The following is a 19,857-nucleotide window of genomic DNA, read 5'->3' as shown; positions in this document are numbered from 1 at the left end:
ACAGAGACCACTTATCGTGAGATAAACTGAGATCAGTTCTTTTTATTTTAGATACGAAGTAATTCAAATGCATCATACAGGCTATTAGCACACAGTGCCAAGTCCTCTGACTTTAACCCTGAGGCCGGTTTTCACTATGGTGGAAAATGCCCTGGAAGTAGGAGGGAGGAAATTAATTTCTTCATTTCCAAAAGCTGGTCATCAGGATGTTGTTGGGAGGAAGGGGAAGAGATGGTGCTCGTTTATTCTAAGCCAGTGTTCTGCCTACTTTCAAGTTCCATTTCTCTTGTTATTCTCAAACAGACGAGAGCTCAAATGCATTGATGAAGTTCAGCAGATTTCTTTGGAAGATGCTCTTTCCAGCCAAGAAGTTGAGGTTGCTTATATTTGTAGCGAAAGCACCAGCCATGAGGACTACATCAGGTGGGTTTTCAGTGCAGGCAGTCCTTGTCTTGCACAGTAGTGCAGGACTGTATAAATGACTGGGCAATCAGAAGTCTTGCAAAGGTGTCTTAATAATCAATGGGAAAAATTACAGTGGATCCATTACCTTTAAAAATTGTCATCAAAACATTAAAAACTCCCACTATTGGTTAAAAATGTATAAGGAAATAAAAATATAGTAAAACTAATATTTACACTTCAATTTAAAACATGAGAAACATTAAGGATTAAATTATTTTGTTATTTGTAAAAAAATTATTGAGAGTAATTTGAACAGTGTTTGCCTTTTTCTCACCATATAACTTAGGATATAGAGCCAGCGTCTTTTCTGTGCCTTGGCAAATTATCATAGTCCTTTTAAGTTTGGATCAGCTTCCAATATTTTATGCTTTGCACTTTCAACATTGTGAAATTTCTCTGAGAGTTCCTTTAATATGAGGTACTGGTGGCATCGGAGATGGGAGATGACATTATTTATAGAGCAAGAGAAGTGAAGTGTCCCCCTACCCCATCTTTGAATGAAAAGCCTGGAGCCCTCCATACGTTTGGTGGGACTGAGCCTGGAAGGAGGAGCCCCATACAGGACCTGGCAGCTAAGGAGGCCTTGCTAGCTGCCTCTGTGAATCTCAGCTTCCCTTCTAGGTTCTTACATTAAAGTACAGCTGCTACCACCATGCTGTGCCCCAAGAGTAAGTTGCTCCCTCTTTATCATGCCAACTGTAGTGTGGACAGAAACACCTTTCTTTGGTTTCCCTTAACCTTCTTTGTTACCAGAGTGTGTTTTCTTTAAAACCTGATCATGTAATTCACATGCTTATATAGTTGACCTTTGAACAACATGGGTTTAAATTGTACGGGTCCAATTATATGTGGATTTTTTCAATAAATATATTGGAAAACATTTTGGAGATTTGAGACAATTTGAAAAAATTCACAAACATGTAGCCTAGAAATACTTAAACATTAAGAAAATTAGGTATGCCATGAATGCATAAAATTAATCCATTTTATAATTTACTACTGTAAAATATACAGAAATCTATTGTAAAAAGTTAAAATTTATCAAAATGTAATCACACAAACACAGATGGTATATGGTACCATTCACAGTCAAGAGAAATGTAAACAAATATAAAAATGCAAAATAAATTATAACTGCATAAAAGTAACTGTAATACATACTATATATTACTATAATCATTTTGTGACTACCTCCTGTTGCTTTTGCAGTGAGCTCAAGTATTGTGAGTAACCACTTAAAAAAACACCGTGCGATGTTAATAATCTCTGCCTAAGCTGTTCACCTCTTTAGTAAATTGCGTATCACAGTAAAAAGTGTTCCCTCTCAATTCTCGTATATTTTTTATCATGTTTAGTGTGATACCATAAACCTTGAATAACACCATGGGAGCCATATGAAGTGCCACTAGTAATACGTAAGAGCTCCCAAAAAACTGGTAAAAAGATATGACATTACAAGAAAAATTTGAATTGCTTGATACATACCTTAGAGTGAGGTCTATATCTGCAATTGCCCGCCATTTTAAAATAAATCCAGTATAAAGACCACTGTGGGAAAAAAAAGAAAAGAAAATTTGTGAAACTTCTGCTGCAGCTATGCCACGAGAACCTTTCACTTTTTGTGAAATAATCTATTTATATTGAAAGTATAGGATTGTTATAAGAAAGGCATATCTATAGACTCTAATATGATTTGAAGGAAAGCAATGTTATTATATAACAATGTATAGATGAAGGATCTAAAGTTGGAGAATTTAATGCCAGCAAAAGAAGTTTTGATAAATTTAGCAAGAGGTTGGCTTAAAAAATGTCAAGATAACTAGAGAAGAAGCTTCTGCCAACCAAGAAGCAGCAGACAAGTTCCCAAATGCCATCAAGAAAATCACTGAGGATTAAGGATATCTTCCTGAATAGGTTTTTAATGCAGATGAAAGCACTCTATTCTGGCGGGGGGGGTAGGGGGGTGGAGAGTTGCCACATCGGACATTTATTAGTAAGGAAGAGAAGAGAGCACAAGGATTTAAGGCAGGAAGGGATAGGCTAACTCTATTGTTCTGTGCAAATGCAATTGGGTTTATTTATAATCAGGATTGCCCTGATCTATAAAGCTGCTAACTCAGGGAAAAGACAGACACCAGCTGCTAGTCTCTTGGTTGTACAACAAGGAGGCCTGGACAATGAGAACCCTTTTTCTGGATTGGTTTCATTAAGATGTTGTCCGTGAAGTCAAGTACATTGCCAATAAATGACGACCTTTTAAAGTTCTTTTGATTTTGGGCAATGCCCCTGGCCACCTAGACCCCCATGAGTTCAACTCCGAAGGCATCAAAGTGGTCTACTTGCCCCATACACAAATGTCTCTACTTCAGCCTCTAAATCAGGAGGTCATAAAGCCCTTTAAAGTTCATTATGGGTACTCTATGGAAAAGATTGTCAGCACTTATGAAGAGAACCCCAATAGAGAGGACATCATGAAAGGACTGAATGATTACACCATTGAAGATGTCATCATTGTTATAGAAAAAGCTGTGAAAGCCCCAAATAACCAATTCTTGCTGGAGAAAACTGTGTCCAGATGTTATGTATGACTTCACAGGATTTACAAGAGAGCCAATCAAGAAAATGATGAAAGAGATTTTTGGATATGGCAAAAAATGGTGTGTGTGTGGGTGTTGAAGCGTTTTAAGATATGGATCTTGAAGAAGTTCAAGAGCTAATAGACACCAAAACAGAGGAATTGATGGAGAAGAGTGCTTCTGAACCAGTGCCAAATGATGAGGAAGAAGACATGGAAGAAGCAGTGCCAGAAAACAAATTGACATTAGACAATCTGGCAGACGGGTTCCAATTATTCAAGACTGCTTTTATGACATGGGACCTTCTATGACATGAGCACTGAAACTAAAGCAAACTGTGGATGAACATTGGTACCATATAGAAACATTAAAGAAATAAAAACCCAAAAACATCAAACAGAAATTTCTATGTATTTCCATAAAGTTACACTGAGTAACTTCTCTCCTTCCACCTCCACTTCTCTCACCTCTGCCACCAGAGACAGCAAGACCAACCCCTCCTCTTCCTCTTCCCACTCAACATGAAGACAAGGATGGATACCCTTATGATGATACATTTTCACTTACTGAATAGTAAATAACCATCATGCTGTACAATTAATAAACTTATCTGTTGTGTATGTGTGTATTTTCATATGAAAATCTAATGATTGTATGGCATGAACTGTGTGAGACATTTTTGTCATCATCATCATCATCATCCCCTGAGTATTCATCATGTAGAACATTCTTTGTGAGACTTGTATGGAAGTGGATGGCCTATCCTTACATAAGCATAAGGTCAGTGATATTTAATATCAACTTAATAATGTGTTAGTATTCTTACTGTTTTGTAACTGCTTTCAAAGAATTACATTACTATATAGTATACCTCTCATAATTGGAGAAACTGCCTATCAGCCTATCATCATAGGTAATTGTTCTTTAAAAAAATGTAACAGTGTTTCCAATACTGTATTATGAATATGACTGTAATACCGTACACCGTAAAAATTTTATGATTCATTCATTAGTGTATAGTCTAGGCTATCATGAAGCAATTATATTCATTAAACTAGGCTACCATAAACCAATCATATTATTGCTTTTTCGTTATCATTGCATGAATCATTATACCTGTAAATAAATATGAATTTGTTTTTCACATATTTTCATTTTTGATGTCTAGTGTTAGTAATACGTATAACATCTACAGTATTTTGTATTATATGAGGCAATATTGATGTAGGTACTGATAGATGATTCATCTTGTATACAGGTGACATAAATTAACAGTATTGATACAGTATAATACTGTAAGGTATTTTCTCTTCCTTATGACTTTCTTAACATTTTCTCTAGCTTTATTATAAAAATATAGTATATAATACATATACGCAATATGTGTTTATCGACGGTCTATGTTATTGATAAGGCTTCCAGTCAACAGTAGGCTATTAGAAATTAAGATTTTGGGAAATCAAAAGTTATACATGGATTTTCGACTCTGTGGGAGGTTGGTGCCTCTAAACCCCACATTGTTCATGAGTCAACTGTAAATATTTGTACTCTAGAATACCTAGAGAATAAAATCCAAACTTCTGAGCACAGCATTCTAAGTCCTTCAACATTCAGGCTCCCAACTACTTTTATGCCCTCATGTTCCTCTACTCCCTGTAGCCTGCTCCCCTGCCATGTTGAAATTCACACCATTGTCCAAATGAACAAAGCCCCATAAAATGCCCAAGACCCTGCATGGGCTGCTCTAAGTAAAATTCCGTCATTCTGTTGCACCTGGAAAATGCCCTCTCATGCTTAAAGAGTCAGTTCAGTTGTCATTAGTGAAATCTTTTCAGACTGCCTCAGGCAGAGCTGAGGAGCCTCAGGCTCAGGCTCAGGCAGAGCGCCACGGGTTTTGTAGTCTTTATTTGAATTCATGTAGTAACAAGCAATTTACCTGTTAAGATGTCTTTATTTCTCCTCCAGATTAACTGGTAGCTGAATATGTGAGTGGATGGATAACTGAATGTTCAAATTAACACATAACTAGAAAGTCATTCTCTACAGTATAGTAGAAAATAATGTGAGGTAAAATCGGTCGTCCTTATCCTCTGACCTTGACTCTCCCATTTATACACAGAGACTTTTTGCATTTATAACATTCTGTACTCTGCCATGCAGGGCATTTTAGTGAAGCTTTTTTTGAAGTGTATTTTCTTTATTTATCTCTTCTTCCCAAAGGCAATTCCTTAATGCAGGCAAGCACATCCTTGTGGAATACCCCATGACACTGTCTCGGGCAGCAGCTCAGGACCTGTGGGATCTGGCTGAGCAGAAAGGTGATGTATGTTCCGCCTGTCTAGAGTACAGACCCTCTTACCAAGAATTGCTGCCTCTAAGATTTCTGTGGTGTCATCTTTATGCCTTTAAAATTTAACCCCATGTCAGATGTATTACTGGTTCAAAGGGCTCCCAACCCCTTCCTTCCTCAGTACTGCAGGCACATATAAGGGCTGGGTGGAGGGCCAACAGAGCAGAGGCATGGGTGGTAATTTGCAAACTTTTGTTTGAGACTTGTCAGCTTCTTTTACTCTAATTAAAATATGAATTAGTGTCGACCTATGTTATCATAGTATCATGCTATTATTTGTTTTATTTATGTGATATTTATATTGCTAATGAAAAGTGCCCAGATCAGAGTAATTAATTGTTTTATATGCATACTTTGTAGTTTTTGTTTCTTAAGTGGAACACCATTTATTAGATATTTATTATATGCCAGGAAGTTGGGAATTCTGATAAGCACTTCATATGTTATTTTGCTTAATCCTCCTAGAAATCCTTAGAGATAGGGCTTATGTATGTCTCACAGATTTCTTGGTAATCCGTTGCTAAGAGGAAGTAAATAATTTGTGCCAGGTCACAAAGCTAGTAACATGACTACTGAATGGGAGATGGAGACTTGGATTCAATCCGTATGGGCTCTGAAGTCAACATTTGTTCCTCTGAATCATCTTGCCCTCCAGAGATTTTTAGAGTAACAGGATAAGTCCCTCTATGGAAGCAACTAGAATTAACTAGAATGTTTAGGGATTAAAAGAGCTAGTTAAATGAAGTTTAAATTATAGACGCCTTTCCCCCCCAACATTTGCTATTGAAGCTATTTAATATATGAACAAAATATAGTGATCAATTATAATGAAAATCATCAAAGAAAACACCTTGTGTTTATCACCAGTGTAGACTGATCACACTTTATTAAAACTCTTGATTGCCTTTCCCTAGCACTGGGCTGTGCTCCTGTAAGGAAGAGCCCATATTTACCCTTTCTAGCCCCAGCAGGTGAAACTAAACACTTCCTAGAACTTAAGTAGGTAGCCAGTAGATGTTTGTTGAACTAACAGGTGAATGAATGAATGACTGTTGAAGAGAGTGGGAGGATTGGGGAGTTTTGGGGCTATGGGGAGCTTTGTATGGTATTTCTCATGGCACAGATATCCATGGATGAAGCCCAGGATTCCCAAGTATGTCCCACATGTTTCTTGCTAATTGCAAGGAAGAAAATGTCCCTTTACAATGAAGATTTCTACTGTTACCATCCTAAACAAATAATTGCTAAAATGGATCATTATGATAGTCCAAGTTATCTGGTGTGATGTACATGGCATCAACCATACAATTGAGATTAAAAGCATACTTTCACTTCACAGGAAACATAGGGTGAAGTAACAAATGACACCAATAAAAAAAATCAAGCAAACTAGAATGTGGAATAGTCTACAAGATAGCAGGCTAAGTTTCTTCAGAAAAATAATGTCCTGCACATAGTGACTTCCTTCCAAGGGTATAATATGGAAAGGAGGGAAAAAGAGTAACTTCATACTGGAGAAACCAGACAGACACTACCTAAGCCAGCTGATCAAGATCAGCATCAACAATGATAAATTATATTAATAACATATACCCTTAATATAATGTGATTAGAATGGCCCATTACTTCTAGTTTTCCTTTCTAAAATATAACCACAGTCTGTGAGAAAACATCAGAAAAATCCTAGTTGATTGTCATTCTACAAGATACTTGACTAGTACTCTTCAGAATTGCCAGGGTCATTAAAAAACAAGGAAAGTTTGAGAAATTTTCCAACTTGAGAGGAGACTAAAGAGACATGATGACTAAATGTAATGTAATATCCTGAAACCGAAAAAGCACATTAGGTAAAAACTAAGGAAATTTGAATAAAATAAGGACTTCAGTTAATTTTTTTTTTTCAGTGAGAAAAAAAGAAACAAAATATTAAGGATTGGTGTTACATTGGAGCATTGGTATTAGCTCTTACCAGAATCTGGATGGATATGTACAGATCACGAATAGCTTTAAAAAAGAAAAAAAAGTCCTTAAAACTGCAAGTGACGTTTATTCTCAAGACAAGTACTCAAAACTCCTACTATATTCATTAAGCAGGTTTTACGTGATAGTTAACTTTATATATAAGCTATTGTGTGTGATAACAGGGTTTCCTTAAGAAAACCCTCAAGGGTTTCTTAAGAAAAAGATAACCCTTGTCCTTGAGGAGCCCACATTGCCAAATGGCAGTGTTAACCTGCTAAAAGTAAACTTACTTGAAAGTAAATTATAAAGGTAACTATGACCTTTACATTATAGCCTAGGAATTAATAATCTTATTCAAGGGGGCATACCTAAATGTTATATCATTTTAGATGGCAAAAGTTATAGATAATTTGGGAGTGTTATCAGCAAGGTGGTGGAATAAGAAGCCCCAGGAACTCATTTGCCCATGGAAACATTGATGTAACAATATATAGACCAGAATGCCTTACTGAGAACTCCAGAAACCAGATAAGTGGTTGCAGTGTCCCAGGCAAGCACAAAAACAAGGAGAGCTGCTTTGAAGTGGATAAGAAAGTTCATTGCATTTGCTTGCCATAGCCCTTTCCATTGCATGGTGTGATCAGAAGAAAACTCATAACTCTTCACGTCTTCCTCAGGGGAAGGGGGAAGAGGAGAGTGCAACATGTGTGTAATGTTCTGGATTTTTAGGGAGCTACTTGGACCGGTTTCTGTCTCTTCTGACTTGGAGTGGTGAAGGAAATGGTAGCATACTTTAGATGCCATGTTGGGGCTGCTAAGAACAAGGTGATAGACTACAATACTGCAGACAGACTCCAGGAAGAGCGAGAGTATTACAATTTTAATAACAGTTTTCCTTTCTTAAAATGTGTATACATTTTATGGGCACCCTTTGTATATATAGTCACGGGATGTGGAGTACAGCATAGGGAATAGAGTCAATGGAATTGTAACCACTATATACAATATCAGAGGGGTAGTAGATTGGGGCGGGGCATGGTTATCACTTTATGAGTAGTGTAAATTTCTAACTATTACATTGTTTTGTACACCTGAAACTTAAAAAAAAATGACAGACTTGTTGCATGAGTAACAAAGTGGGACATTGGAAATGTAAAATAATAGCATTTTTGCATGCAATTGAAGTTGTTATTAATTTAGCTTATTAAGACTTTAAGATATTTTATTAGTGAAAGTGGAGAATATTTTAATATCCTTACTAACCACATAAAAATACCTATGGAAGATACATACACAAAAAATCCTCAGAACACAAAAGAGGCCAGTAAAAGGGGAAAAGGGACAAACTATCTATAAGAATATACAGACACTGGTTAACAAAATAGCATTAGAGAGTCCTTTTCTATCAGTAATTATTTCAAATGTAAGCGGATTAAACTCCCCAATCAAAAGACATAAATTGTCTCAATGGATAAAAAGATCTAGCTATATACTACCTATAAGAAGACGTTAGAGCTAAAGACATCTGTGGACTAAAAGTGAAAGGATGGAGAAAGTTATTCTGTGCAAATGGTAAGCAGAGGAGAACAGATTTGCTAGCCATACTTTTATCGAACAAAATAGGCTTTAAGTCAAAAAGTGTCATAGGAGATAAAGGACATTATATAGTGATTAAAGTTAGGGTTAATTCACCTAACATCAGAGTTGCAAAATATATGCACCTACCATCAGACTCCCAAATATATGAAGCAAACATTCACAGATGACGGGACACAAAAATAAGAGGAGACTTCCATACCCTACTTTTAGTAATGGATGGGAAAAGTAGATGGAAGATCAAGAAGGGAAACAGAGGACTTTCACAACAGTTGAACAACCATTTGAACCTTACAAACATGTATAGAATAAATCATTCAATAACAGAAGAATACACATTTTTCTTAAGTTCACAAGGATCAATCTTCAGGACAGACTATGTGTAGGCTATGATAAGTCTTCACAAATTTAAGAGGATTGAAATCATACCAAGTATCTTTTCAAGCACAATGAAATGAAACTAGAAATCAACAGCAGAAGAACTGAAAGATCCACAAACACATGAAAATTGACACACTCTTAAACAGCCAGTAGGTGAAGGAAAAAATCACAAGGGACATTAGAAAATATATTGGAAAAAAATGAAAACACAACATACCAAAATTTAGGGATGTAATGAAAGCCCTACTAAGAAGGAAGTTTATAATTGTAAATACATTAAACAGGACGAAAGATCTCAAGTCAGCATCCTAACTTTATACCTCAAGGAACTCAAAGAAGATCAAACTAAATAAGTTATCAGAAAAATAAAATAATAAAGATTAGAATAGAAATAATTAAATAGAGAATAGAAAAACAATAGACAAAAATCAAAGTTGATTATTGAAAAGATCCATAAAATTGACAAACACTTAGCTAGATAATCTATGAAGAAAAGAGAGAAGACTCAAATAAATGAAATGAAGAGGAGACATAACAACAGATGACACAGCAATAAATGGATTATGAACGACTACTGTGAACATACATACTCCAGCAATTGAATAAGTAGAAGAAATGGATAAATTTCTACAAACATACAAAAATACCAAACTGGATTGTGATGAAATACAAATCTGTACAGACATAACTAGTAAGGAGATTGAAACGAATAAAAAAACCTCTTAAGTAGAAAAACCCAACACCACATGGCTTCACTGGAGAATTCTACCAAACATTTGTAGAATTAACACCAGTCCTCCTTGGATTTTTTTTAATTGAAGAGGAAAGAACACTTTCAAACTTATTTTATGAGACCAGCATTACCCTGATACCAAAGCCAATTAAAAATACCACAAGAAAAAAAAATACAGACCAAATAATATTCTTTTTTTTTTATTAAAGTTTATTGAGGTGACAGTGGTTGGTAAAGTTACATAGGTTTCAAGTGTACAATTCTGTAATACATCATCTATATATCACATTGTGTGCACCACCCAGAGTCAGTTCCTCTTCCATCACCATATAATATTTGATTCCATTTACCCTCATCTACCACCCCTTCCCCCTATACCCTGTGATAACCACTAAACTATTGTCTATGTCTATGAGTTTTTGTTTCTTTGTTTGTCTTGTTCCTTTGTTGCTTTCAGTTTTATACTTCACGTATCAGTGAAATCATATGGTTCTTAACTTTTTTTTGTCTGACTTATTTTGCTTAGCATAATAATTGCAAGATCCAATCATTTGTTGCAAATGGCACTATTTCATCTTTTCTTATGGCAGAATATTATTCCACTTTGTATATATACCGCATCTTCTTTATCCAATCATTTTGGTGATTGGACAGTTTGGTTCTATATTTTGGCCACCGTAAATAAAGCTGCAATGAACATCAGAGCACATATATCTATTGATAAACGTTTTCAGATTTTTAGGGTATGTACCCAGGAGAGGGATTGCTGGGTCATAGGGTAATTCTATTCTTAATTTTTTGAGGAACCTCCACAATACCTTCCATAGCAGCTGCACCAATCTGTACTCCCACCAATGGTGTATGAGGGTTCCTTTTTCTCCACAGCCTCTCCAACACTTGTTATTTTTAGGTTGTTGATGATAGCCATTCTAACCACTATGAGGTGATATTTCATTATGGATTTTATCTGCATTTCTCTGATGATTAGTGATGTTGAGCATCTTTTCATATGTCTACTGGCCATCTGCAGACCAAACAATATTCTTGATGAATATAGATGCAGAAATTCTCAACAACATGCTAGCAAACCAAATTCAACTGCATATTAAAAGGATTATACACCACGATCAAGTGAGATTTATTCTTGGAATGCAAGAATGGCTTGGGCCACCCAGTGGCTCAGGCGGTTGGAGCTCCGTGCTCCTAACTCCGAAGGCTGTGGGTTCGATTCCCACATGGGCTCTCAACCACAAAGTTGCCGGTTCAACTCCTCGAGTCCCGCAAGGGATGGTGGGCTCCGCCCCCTGCAACTAAGATTGAACACGGCACCTTGAGCTGAGCTTCCTTCTGGATGGCTCAGTTGGTTGGAGCACGTCCTCTCAACCACAAGGTTGCCAGTTTGACTCCCACAAGGGATGGTGGGCTGCGCCCCCTGCAACTAGCAATGGCAATGGGACCTGGAGCTGAGCTGTGCCCTCCACAACTAAGACTGAAAGGACAACAACTTGTCTTGGAAAAAAGTCCTGGAAGTACACACTGTTCCCCAATAAAGTTCTGTTAAAAATAAATAAATAAAAAAGAATGGCTTCAACATATGAAAATCAATGAATGTAGTATGCCACATTAACAGAATGAAGGACGAAACCCACATGATCATCTCAATTGATAGAGAGAAAGCATTTAACCAAATTCAACACTTTCCTGATAAATACACTCAACAAACTTGGAATAGAAGGAAACTGCCTCATCTTGATATAGGCCATCATATTAAATGGTGAAACACTGAAAGCTTTTCCTCTAAGATTAGGAAACAAGGTAAGGTTGCCCACTTTCCCCACTTCTATTAACATAGTACTGGAAGCCATCAGGCAAGAAAAAGAAATACAAGGTATCCAAATCAAAAGTGAAGAAGTGAAATTCTCTGTTTTGAGATGACATGTTCATATATGGATAACCCTAAAAACTCTACAAAAAAACTTTTAGAATACACAAATTGAGTAAACTTGCAGGATACTAAATCATACAGAAATTAGCTGTGTTTCTATGCACTAACAACAAATAATCTGAAAGAGAAATTAAGAAAACAATCCCATTTACATTAGCATCAAAAAGGATAAAATACTTGGGAATAAACTTAATGAAGAAGACAAAAGACTTGTACACAGAAAACTGCAAAACATCGCCAAAGGATATTAATGAAGACACAAATAATTGGAAACACTTCCTGTCAGCATGGATTGAAAAACTTTATAGTGTTAAAAAGTCCGTACTATCCAAAGCAATGTACGGATTCAATAGAATCCCTATCAAAATCTCAGTGGCAATTTTTTTTTTCAGAAATGGAAAAAGTCATCCAAAAATTCATATGGAATCTCAAGAAACCTCAAATAGCCAAAACAACCTTGAATAAGAGGAATAAAGAAATAGGTTGGTGTCCTGACATTTCCTGATTTCAAAACATATTACAAAGACGCAGTAATGAAAACTGTGGTAGTCACATAAACACAAACATGTAGTTCAATGAAATAGAATAGGGAGCCAGAAATAAACTCTTTTGTGTGTGGTCAAATGATCTTTGATAAAGGTGCCAAGACCACACAATGGGGCAACAGACAGTCTCTTCAACAAGTGGTGTTGGGAAAAGTGGATATCCACATGCAAAAGAATGATGTTTTACCCTTACCTTACATTGTATTAAAAATAGACTAAAGACATAAAACGATAAAACTTCTAAAAGAAAATATATGTAAAAAGCTTCTGGATGTTGGCTATGGCAGTGATTTTTTGGATGTGACACCAAAAGCACAGGCAACAAAAGCAAAGATGCATAAGTGGGGTTGTGCACTAAACTGAAAAAAAAAAATCACAGCAAACTACAGAGTGAAAAGGCAACCAATGGAATGGGAGAATATATTTGTAAATATATCTGATATATATGTGTCTGATAAAGGGTTAATATCCAGAATATATAAAGAAAATTTTACCAGTCAACAAAAGCAACAAAAATAACCTGGTTAAAAAATGTACAGAAGATCTGAATAGACATTTCTCCAAAGAAGATGTACAAATGGCCAAAAAGCATATGAAAAGATGCTCAGTATCACTAATGATTAGAGAAATGCAAATCACAACCACAATGCAATATCTCCTTAAACTCATTAGGCTGGCCACTATTTAACAAAAACACAGAAAATAACAAGTGTCAGTTAGGATGTGGAAACGTTGGAGCTCTTGTGCAATATTCGTGGGAATATAAAATAGTGCGGCCACTATGGAAAACAGTATAGAGTTTCCTGAAAAAATTACAAAGAATTATATGATCCTGCAATCCCACTTCTGGGTATATAATGAAAAGAACTGAAAGGATCTGGAAGAGATATTTACATACCCCTGTTCATAACGCATTATTTACAGTAGCCAAGAGGTGGAAGCAACTCAGATGTTCATGAACAGATGAATGGATAAAGAAAATGTGGTATGTATATACAGTGGAATATTTTTCAGTCTTAAGAAAGAAAGGAATCCTGTCACAAGCTACAACATGGGAGAACCTTTAGAACATTATAAGTGAAATAAGCATTCAAAAAGAGACAAATGAGGTATCTAGAGTAGGCAAATTCATAGAAACAGAAAATAGAATGGTGGTTGCTAGGGGGTGGGGTAAATGAGGGGCTATTGTTCAGGGGATATAGTTTCAGTTTCACAAGTTGAAAAAGTTCTAGAGATCTTTTCTAGAACAGTGTGAATTTAGTTACCACTACTGGGTTGTATACTTTAAAGTGGTTAATATGGTGAAATTATGTTACGTGTTTCTTTACTACAATTAAAAAAGGAAAAAAAAAACTAAATAAATTTGGAAGCGTGAGAGCAATCAACGTTGAAGAGAGGATTGACCTCGAGTGGAGTACTGATGCACAGTAATTAGAAGACCCCAGATGCAATATTATTAACTTAGCAATGTGGCAAGTCAAAATATGTATTAAAGAATATGAAAAGATTAAAATCCTTTGTAAATTTTATTTTGCAGAAATATATAAAAAAATTTTTGTACATAAGTGTTCATGCCAACATTATAAGAACAAACAATGGTGAACAAATTCTGTATTCAATAGTAAGAGAATGGTTAATGATTAATTATGGTAGATTCATCTGGTAGAATATTATGCAGGCTCTAAAAATTATGAAGATTCTTATCGTCATAAGAAAAGGTACATTATATATGGCTAAATTCAAAATGCAGGTTACAAAACTGGCATTATTTTAAGACAGATATAGATGTACAGACAATTTGTTTAATAGTGGTTGTTTCTTGGTAGTGGCAGTTTGGGTAATTTTATTTTTTTTGTTTTTTTCCTGTATTTTTCTTGTTTTCTGTAATGAGCATCATTTTCTTTATGAATTAAAGCAAATAGTAATAAGATATAAAACAAATCACTAAAATTTAAGAAGGTACCTCATTGTACACACGGTGTAATCCCCAAGACAAAATCAAATATTAAAAAATTACACATAATTTGGACAAATCCCTAGAGAAGTTTAAGTGTTTAATATAAAGAAGAAAAATCTTAAGATCTTAAAATCTCTCCAGAGGAAGAGAAAATAGATTTATATTGTATTTCTTCAGTTGGTAGGAGGTAGAATTATAGAGATGGAGATCTCATCTTCAAATAAGAATTTCCTGAGAACCATACCGTGGTATATTTACCCAGGGTAACATAGAAAGCAATCTCAGCATTGAGTATCATATAGTTGACTAGCACTTGATTTAGGGTAATTTTTGCATTCTAAATATCACAAATGGAGTGGAAAATCCTTTTTTTTTTTTTAATGGATGCACATAAATCTTTTGGCTTATGGAACTGCATGACCTGCTCTTCTTCTCAGAATTCTTCTAGAATTAGTGTTTATCAAGCCCCATCTCTGAATCTAACAGTCATATGGGATAGATAGCTTGCCCGGTTTGATACATTTAAATAATAAGTGGGTCAAACGTTTTTTAGCATGTGTATCAGTTGTGAAGATAGTTACAAAGCTAGAACCCTGTGTGATGCAATCATTTCTAAGAAATATCTTATCTCCTTTACAAAACAGCTCTGAATAGACTAACAAAAAGGCCTTTGAAAAAACTGAATAATGATTCTAGTATTCATCTGAATAACTTAATGAATGACCTAAATCCTTATCCATTTTGTAAATTGAGATACAATTTCCATATGGTAAAATGCAGAGATTAAGTGCAGTGTTAAATGAATTTTGAAAAAGTATATACCAACATAATTATTACTCGACTCAAGATATAGAACATTTTTATTACCTTGTAAAGTTATTTGCAAGAAAAAAGAAATATGTGAAACAAAATATTAACAGTGATTAACTGGTAGAAATCTGGGTGGTTTTATTTTATTCTTTCTAATCTTCCAACATTTTCTCAATTTTCTACAATGACATGGATTTATATTTTTACTTTAAAAGTAAGTATAATTTTGTTCCTACCATAGAATTACAACCACGAAAAAGAATTCACAGCAGAATGATAGGAAGGAAACATGCCAATATTTTAGTAGTGGTTCTTTCTGGTAAATGGGGTAATGGGTATTTTTGTTTCTTCTCTTTCCCCCAAATTTAAAAATACTCATTTAGTGTTTTGATAGACAAAACACCCTATTTTAAAAGATGACACCAAACATGCTTCTTTGAGAATTTCATACTGCTTATGTCAGAAAACTGCTAAAATATATTTGAGGAAACAGACGAGCTGAGAAAATTCAAGTCCATTAATCGCTAGGTGCCCTTTTATTTTCTTATAAGAAGTTATCTTTTGTTTTATAATCCGTGAGTGTTTTTGGCTTGCCCTCATATTTTTGTTGCTATAACTATTTGTTTTGTTTTGAAGTTTATTTATTTTGAAATAACCTCAAACTTCCAGAAGAGTTGTAAATACAGTACAAATAACTATTTTTTCTTATCATTTGAGAGTAGGTTCCCCATCTTATTCCCAGTAATTTCATGTGTATTTCATGCAAATTATCATGCAAATAAAAACAATGTCTATACAACCACATAAAACCATCAAAATCAAGAATTTGGGGGGCGATATCTGCAAGGTGGAGGCCTAGGAGCCCAATGCTATTCTTCCTCACAAAACCAAATAAACACAGACTAATGAAAATAGCTCAGGAAAAGCCCTGGACCATATCAAAGAAGCATCAAAAACTCAGTGGAACTCACAAAGTTAGGATAGCTGCACTGAAAAGCATAGGAAGCATTTTATTTGTGTCACCCCAACCCAGAATAGCTCACTACCAGCAAAGATCCCCTCAGAGGAATTCGACTCCCACAGGAAAAAGGAGAATGGGAAAACCCCGGCAAGCCTTACCACCATGGACATTTGCAGTCGTTGCTACCAAGGAAACCCACAAGTCTTTACCAATGCTGATCCAAGCTAATGGAGCTGCCTGGATGCTTGCATCTCCTCACCAGAGCTGGAGCTGGTGCTATGGCGAAACCTGCTCCAGGAGACCCAGTCACTGCTGTGAATTGCTTCTGGGGATTGGAACGCCACAGCATCTTGCCATATATGGGACTGGAGTTACTGTTGCTCCTGCCATACCCCTGGTCATAGATCACAACTTTCTCACACCATTACAGAGCAACCACCATTGCTCTGATACCTGCCCCTCTGGGTTATGGGTCATGCATTAACCTCCATTGCCAGAGCCAGGCTGCCACTGCTTTGAGCCCTGCTCCCAGATTTTAGGTTATTGCTCTGGTCTGTCATTGCTGGGGCCACATTGTTGCTGCTCTGAGCCCTGCACCTTGGATCCTAGTATGTGACTAATGGGCCACCACTAGGGGCATGCTGCTGTTGTTCTATGGTTGTCCCCTGGGATGAAAGTTAGCACTGTGACCCCCCACCCCAGGCAGTGCTACTACTTTACCCTGCCATCTGGGCCCAAGCCACTGCTGCAGTATTTCATTATAGGGCCTGTGCCACTGGTGTGTCCCTCCCTCAACCTGAGTCACTGTGGCAAGTCTAGAGACTCACCCCCCCAGTTCTTCAGGGATCTCACCTGTTTGCACCTTAGACATCAGTGCCACTGCCATGGAAAGAGTACCTAGGCCTCAACCCAGGTACTGTAGTAGTTTTTTTATACCTGATCCTAGGGCTCTGACTCCTCTACTGGTCTCAGACTAAGTGTCAAGAGTGGTCCCATTTCTTAGAACTTTCTCTCATGGTCCACAAAGGAAAATGTGGACCTAAAACATCCTTTACCTCTGAGGATCCCAATAGCCTTACCTGTGGCTGCCAATTACAGGACCTCCACAGAGGGCCACAGAAGACCCTCCCCCCCAGACACTGACCTCATGATAGCTGCTTGGAGACTGCCACTGTGCCCTCACAGGAAAACAAAAACAAAACACTGCCTCACAACCAGCTGGCACAGTTGCAGGAACCATCAAGTGAAACTCTCTCTTTACTGAAGCCAGTCCTAAAAGGCTGGAGAGTTCAATGTTTGTCATATGCACAGACACAAATGCAAAGCAACCAGAAACATGAAACCTCAAAAAACATGACACCACCAAAGGAACACAATTTTCCAGTTAACTGACCCCAAAGAAGTGGAGCTCTATAAGTTACCTGAAAAAGAATTCAAAGCAATTATTTTAAAGAAGCCCAGTGCAATTCAAGAGAACACAAATAGACAACAAACTCAGGAAAACAATGCATGAACAAAACAAGAATTTCAACGAATCATAAAAACCAAACAAATTTCATAACTAAGGAGTACAATGAATGAACTCAAAAATGCTGTAGAGGAAAGGCTCAATCAGGCAGAAGAAAGAGTCTGCAGAATTAAAGTTCTCTTAATATTATCTAGTCAAGGGGGAAATACATTTGAATGAAAAAGATTGAAGGAAGCATACATGAATTATGGGACAGCATCAGTTGAAATAATATTCACATTATGGGAGTCCCAGAAGGAGAAGGGAGAGTAAAAGGGACAGAAAACTTATTTAAAGAAGTAGTGTCTGAAAACTTCACAAATCAGGGAGAGATATGGCCATCCAGAAACATGAAGGCCACGGATCCTAAATAGATTCTACCCAAAGAGATCTTCACCTAGACACACTATAATCAAGATCTCAAAATCAGATAAAATTTTAAAAGCATCAAGAGAAAAAGACTCATCACATTGAAAGAAATCCTGATAAGGCTATCAGCATATTTCTCAGCAGAAATCTTGCAAACCAGGAGAGAGTGTAATGAATTTAGTCGTCAAATGAGAATACTTTACCCAGGAAAGCTGTTCTTCAGAAATGAAAGAGAAAGAGATTTTCCCAGACAAATAAAAGGTGAGGGAATTTTTCACCGTGCCTTACAAGAAATAGCCTCTTAGTGAATGAGTACTTAATGAGTTCTTGGAGCTGAAATAAAATGACGCTGCCTAATAACATGAAAATATATGAACATAAAAAGTTCACTGATAAAGGTTAAATTCAAATATAGTCAAATTAAAAATATTCTAATACTGCAGTGGTACTTTGTAAATAACTTTGAACTCTAGCATATAGGTTAAAAAACAAAAATGTTAAAAATAACTACAGCTACAATAGTTTGTTAATGGACGCACACTATTGAAAAGGTGTAAATTGGGACACAAACAGCATAATTGGGGAGGGAGTGAATTTGTAGAATTTTTTTTTTATGCAATTGAATTTAAGTTCTAGCTTAAAATAGACTGTTAAAACTATGAGATGTATTATGAAAGTCTCATGGTAATAACAAAGAAAAATCCTATAACATATACACAAATGATAAAGAGAAGAAAGCATACCACAACAAAAAAATCATCAACTCACAGAGACAGCAAGAAAGGACAGAGGGAACTATGAGACAATAAGAAAGCAATTAACAAAATGGCAATAAGTGCTTCCCTATCAGTAATTGCTCTAAATGTAAATAGTTTAAATTCTCAAATTAAAAGATATAGAATAGATTAATGGATAAAAAAAGGACCCAACTATATGCTGCCTACAAGAGATTCACCTAAGCTTTAAAATACTCATAATGAAGGGATGGAAAGTATTCCATGTAAATGGAAACCAAAAGACATCAGGGATAGCTATACTTATATCAAACAAAATATATTTTAAGTCAAAAATTAAGTGAAAAAGGTCATTAGATAATGATAGAGGTGTCAGTTCATTAAAAGGATGTAACAATTATAAATATATATGCAACTAACAGTAGAATACCTATGATATGAAACATTTACAGATTTGAAGGTAAAAACAGATAGCAATGCAGTAATAGTAGGGGACTTCAATACCCTGCTCTCATCAATGGATAGATCATCCAGACAGAAAAACAGTATGGAAATAATGAAATTGAACTACAGTTTAGACCAAATGGACCTACAGACACAGAATATTACAACCAACAGCAACAGAACACCCATTTTTCTCAAGTATCACAGAATATTCTCCAGGATATACCATGTTATATCACAAAACAAGGCTTAACAAATTTAGTAAGATTCAAATCTTATCAAGTACCTTTTCTGACCACATGGTATGAAATTAGAAGTCAGTAACAGGAAGAAGCTAGAAATTCACAAATATGTGGATTAAACTTCTGAAAAAGCAATGAATCTAAAGGAAGTAAAATATTGAAACAAATGGATGTGGAAATACAAATATCAAAACTTACAGGATTCAGCAAAAGCATTTCGAAGAGGGAAGTTTATAATTATAAACACCTACATTAAAAAAAAAAAAGTTCAAATAAACAA

General features: G+C 35.9%; 1 protein-coding gene across 1 annotated transcript in view; it reads left to right on the top strand.

The window, feature by feature from the left end:
• BLVRA (biliverdin reductase A) overlaps nucleotides 1–19,857 on the top strand; it is a 76,697-nt gene that overhangs the window by 37,045 nt on the left and 19,795 nt on the right. Inside the window, exons 5-6 of the mRNA XM_033088577.1 lie at nucleotides 304–423; nucleotides 5,262–5,359. Coding sequence (XP_032944468.1) covers nucleotides 304–423; nucleotides 5,262–5,359 — 218 coding nt within the window. The remainder of the gene's footprint in view (nucleotides 1–303; nucleotides 424–5,261; nucleotides 5,360–19,857) is intronic.

Source organism: Rhinolophus ferrumequinum, chromosome 20 (genome assembly GCF_004115265.2).
Source record: "Rhinolophus ferrumequinum isolate MPI-CBG mRhiFer1 chromosome 20, mRhiFer1_v1.p, whole genome shotgun sequence".
NCBI classification, from domain to species: Eukaryota; Metazoa; Chordata; class Mammalia; order Chiroptera; family Rhinolophidae; genus Rhinolophus; species Rhinolophus ferrumequinum.
This window is presented reverse-complemented; position numbering and strand designations above follow the sequence as displayed.